This window comes from Diorhabda carinulata, chromosome 5 (assembly GCF_026250575.1).
Source record: "Diorhabda carinulata isolate Delta chromosome 5, icDioCari1.1, whole genome shotgun sequence".
NCBI classification, from domain to species: Eukaryota; Metazoa; Arthropoda; class Insecta; order Coleoptera; family Chrysomelidae; genus Diorhabda; species Diorhabda carinulata.
In genome coordinates, this window is record NC_079464.1 from 1232912 (window position 1) to 1237557 (window position 4646).

Genomic DNA, 4646 nt, shown 5'->3' on the forward strand with positions numbered 1-4646 from the left:
ATAGACAAGTATAATTTTTAGGTTGTTTTGCAATTGCGATGTCTAAGAAACTAAAAATCTGTTTTTACAACATAAATGGCATAAACAATAAATATCCATTATTCATAAATTTTCTTCATAAATATTCTTTGGACATAGTCTTGTTATCAGAAACACAGCTAAAACCATGCCATAATCTTAAAATCAGGGGATACTGTATATATCGCAAAGATAGACCTGACAACGCTCGCGGTAACCAGAGAGGGGGCTATTATCGTCAAAAATGATATATCTCATCTTCTTGTAGATAGTGTAAATAGTAGTATTGAACATTTAATCATTAAACTCAAAAATAATTTACATTTAGTAGTAGCTTATAACAAACCATTGAACAGATTAAAAAATCTTGATATTTTTAATCTCTGTTCAATATCAAATAAAGTTTTAATAATGGGAGATCTGAACGCACGACATCAAGAATGGAACAGTTCGGGAGCGAATAGGAATGGTAATACTCTTAAGGAATCGGTAGAGGACAATGGTCTTTGCATTTATTATACTGATCAACCAACACATTTTCCTTTCAACGGCAGTACTCCAAGTACAATAGATATCATAAGGTGGGTTTACACGTTACGATAAATCGTAACAACTTGTCTGAACGATAAGTCGTTGCATGCAAGTCGGTGTGTGTAAACCGCAAGTCGTTACGACTTGTCTGAGTTGGAGCCAGGTTGGAATGTTGGTGCAAATTTCCACAAACTTCTCGGGTTTGCCACGACAAGTCGGAGGGCTTCATCGACAAGTCGGAACGTGTAAACGGTGACTCCGTCAAATCGGTCACCTCAGTTCTATTTTTGGAGCGAAGTACCTCAGTTCTGCCGTTGTGAAGCCATCTAGACAGTGTAGTAAATTTTGTATTTTCTGGTTTTGAGTGAAAGTTTTTGTTGTTAATCAGTTTTTATTATAAGTTTGCTTCGGTGAAATGTCGGACCTACGTCAAGCCTCTCGGGAGTTCCTGTTAGAGTTCATTGAATTGTACCGAAACTCTACATGCTTGTGGCAAACCAAAAGCAAGGATTATTCTGACAGAAACAAGAAGGACTTAGCCTACGCCGAGTTTGTGAAAAAATATCAAGAGATCGACCCAAAAGCAGACAGATCTACAGTTGTCAAAAAAATCAACTCATTTAGAACAGTATATAAAAGGGAACAAAACAAAATAAACAACTCCCTGAAATCCGGAACAGGTAGTGATGAAGTTTATAAACCAAATCTGTGGTATTTCGAACATCTCCATTTCTTGAATGACGTCGAACCAGCAAGGATTTCCAAAAACACATTCGATGAAACCGAAGAAGGAAACATAAATGAGGTTAGTAAACCCATTATTTAATATTTAATACTTAAGTAAAGAAGTAATAAGGTTTACCCATTTGAACCAGGGTCTAGGGTCTTTTTTGTAAGTTTATTACAGGGAATGTTAACATGATTTAGGATGTAATATAAGGAAATAACAAAATATAATAGTAATTTCGTTATACATATAATGTGCAAAATGTATAATTCACTTTTAACAAAGTACTTGTTATTCTAGCAGTTTATAAATTAAAATCTAAGTGATAAGTCAATATCTAAATACATTTATTATGCAATTTTGGTCCTTTGCAAGTCTGTTACACATCCAAAGCAAATTTGTCCTGCCATGGCACTGATCCCTCACCATTAAAATAGGTACAAAATTCATTTTGAACTTTTTTGGCTTCTTCCAAAGTTTTGCCCCCAGAACGTCGTTGTAAGTGATGCATCTTTTCTGCATCACATCGTAAACCTTTTACTGTAACACCCTCGCTGGTATTTTCTCGATCAAAAACATCAGGAGGCGCATATGTTGCAGACTGTTTACGTAAAAAGTTATGTAAAGCACAACACGCCAGAACGACCCATTCAATGTTATCCACATCCATATTAATTGCAGTATATAGAACACGGAATCGAGATGCTAAAATACCAAATGTATTTTCTATTACCCGGCGAGCTCTGGACAAGCGATAATTATAAATTCTTCTGTTATTAGTTAGTGTTGCTCGACTAAATGGCTTTAGTAAATCTGGACGCATTGCAAACGCCTCATCGCCAACAAAAACATAGTTCAGCTCTCGAGTTGAATTGGTCACTGGTTGACGTTCTGGAATGTTCAATTTTTTCTCTACAAGACGTTTGTAGAAAACTGTGTTATTAATCACTCCCCCATCAGATATTCTGCCATTAGTACCTACGTCACAATAGATAAACTCGTAATTAGCATTAGCTATAGCCATAAGGACGATGCTGTGAGTTTTCTTGTAGTTGTAGTAGTAGGAACCACTGTCTGCTGGAGGAACAATCCTAATATGTTTTCCGTCAATTGAACCCAAACAATGAGGAAAGTTCCACTTGTCTTCAAAATCTGTAGCGATGTCTTCCCATTCAGAAGTAGTACTCGGGAACTGAAAGAAAAAAATTTCAATAATAGGATGTTTTTATTTCATATAATAAGTTATTTGAGAAAGGCTCAATGTATTTGCTTCAAATTTGGTATGGAGCTTTGTACTAATAAGACCTAATTTCTAAGAAATAATTAATTTTCTACATCAGTTATTTTCAAAATGGCGGCAATTCAACTAATTTTATTGAGTTGTTGAATCCTAATGTTAAATAATGAGTCACAACCCTATCTTCAAATTTACAAATTAAATCTTATTTCCATCCAATATGGCGAATCCAGGATGGCGGCCTAAATCATGTTATTGTTAAAAATTAACTTTAAGTTGGTCAACAACTTAAGTTGGTGTTGCGTCTGTATCCATTTTTATAGCATGGATTTTTTGTTTCAGGCCGGTGCAGCAGTTGAAGAAGAGACGACCCTCACCGAAGATACCTCTGAACAGCCAGACATGCCACCGATGAACGTCTCTCAAACATCAAGAGCTCCGTTTTCCCGCCCAACCAAGCGCAAATTAAATCCGTTTGAGAAAGCCAGGCTCGAAACAATGCAAAAGGTGGGGGAAAAAATTAGCTCCTACAAGGCCGACGATTGTTTTGATCGTTTCGGTAAACATGTGGCTGACAGACTGCGGGACGCAAAACCCCATCAACAGAAAATTGCACAAAAACTAATTTCTGATGTATTGTTTGAAGCAGACGTGGAGTCTTTAACCAGGTTTTGGAAAGTAACTGGTCCTGAGGTAGAACCGTATCAATACAGTGGCTTCCCTCAGTTTATGCACTACCGTCAAGATAATAACCACCAAAACGTTCAAAATTTCAATGTAGCACCACAATCAACCTCGCCTTTCACTCCTGAACAAGCGATTTCACCAGGACAGTCGAGCTACACCAGTGAAAACAGTGTAAAAGATTATGTTAACTCATTCAATCCTAACACAAATTAAGCAAGGGATTTTTTCCATTTTACTAAATGTTTAATCATTTCATGATTGAGTTTCTTTTCTCTTTAATATAATGTTCAAACTACAATGAAACATGTTTACTTTTTTAATATTGTAGTGACAATTTTTTACTGTATCTACTTAAAAATTGGAAATAAATTTAAGTTTTCTCTTACCTTAATGAATTTTTTCAATACCATGTATATTGCCTTGCACGTTTCAGGTATTATTTTGCAGAGCGATGGTTTAGAAATAAGGGTTGTGAATTCCAAGTCTTTGTAAGTTCTTCCAGTTGCAAGGAATCGTAATGTAGCACTAAGTCTTTCGTGTGGAGATATGGGATTTCTCATTACGGTGCTTTGTCTTTCAATCAAAGGAGAAACCAAACACAATAATTCTTGGTAAGTATCCTCTGTCATCCTCAAGTAGTTCCTGTAATCAGCAGGTTCATTGCTCAATTCTTTTAACAATTCCATATGAGATAACCTCTTCTTTAGTAGCCAATGACGACTCCACTTACTTCTTGGTTTTCTTTTCCTCTTCACACTTGTTGCAAGGCAAGTTATGTACATATACCATAACAGTAATTCCTCCATTGCTGGAAAGCATTTCACAATTCACCTCACACAGGAGAAAATACTGACTGACTTGAACGAAAAGTCGGTACGTGTAAACGGACATGCGATATTCGACAAATCGTTACAAATTGTCAATGACGATTTGTCGTTCAATTTGTCGTAGGGTGTAAACCCGCCAATAGTCTCTAAAAATTTTACCGAAATCGAAAATTTAGGGACACTTCAAGAGCTAACATCTGATCACGATCCTGTATACTTCGAAATACCTGCCTGCGAAAGTCGCAAAAATCCTTTTGGAAAGCGACTTATACACGACTATACTTCAACAGATTGGTTCAAATACCGTTCTCATATCAATAAAACTGTTCAAATCAATTCAAACATTAATTTCTCAAGTGATATAGATAGAGAAATAGTACTTTTAGAACATTACATGAAAGAAGCTAGGAACAAAACTACAAAATTAATTAAAGTAAATTGTGAAAACGATAAACTACCTAACGATATTCTAAACATGATAAAAGTTAAAAATAAATAAGGAAAATCATAGCAAAAAATATAGGCGAACGACTGACAAAAACAAACTGCTAGATTTGGGAAAAGAAATAAATGAAAAAATCAGAGAATTTCGCAATAAAAAATGGACAGATTTATTAAA

General features: G+C 35.5%; 1 protein-coding gene across 1 annotated transcript; it reads right to left on the reverse strand.

Annotated features, from left to right (window-relative positions):
* Window positions 1-1655: 1655 nt before the first annotated feature.
* Window positions 1656-4246, reverse strand: LOC130894133 (putative nuclease HARBI1). Its single transcript, XM_057800733.1, has 2 exons — window positions 3587-4246; window positions 1656-2468 (listed from the first exon to the last, which is right to left on the reverse strand). The coding sequence occupies exons 1-2, from the start codon at window positions 4004-4006 to the stop codon at window positions 1656-1658; spliced, it is 1233 nt and encodes a 410-aa protein (XP_057656716.1). The 5' UTR covers window positions 4007-4246.
* Between the last annotated feature and the right edge of the window lie 400 nt (window positions 4247-4646).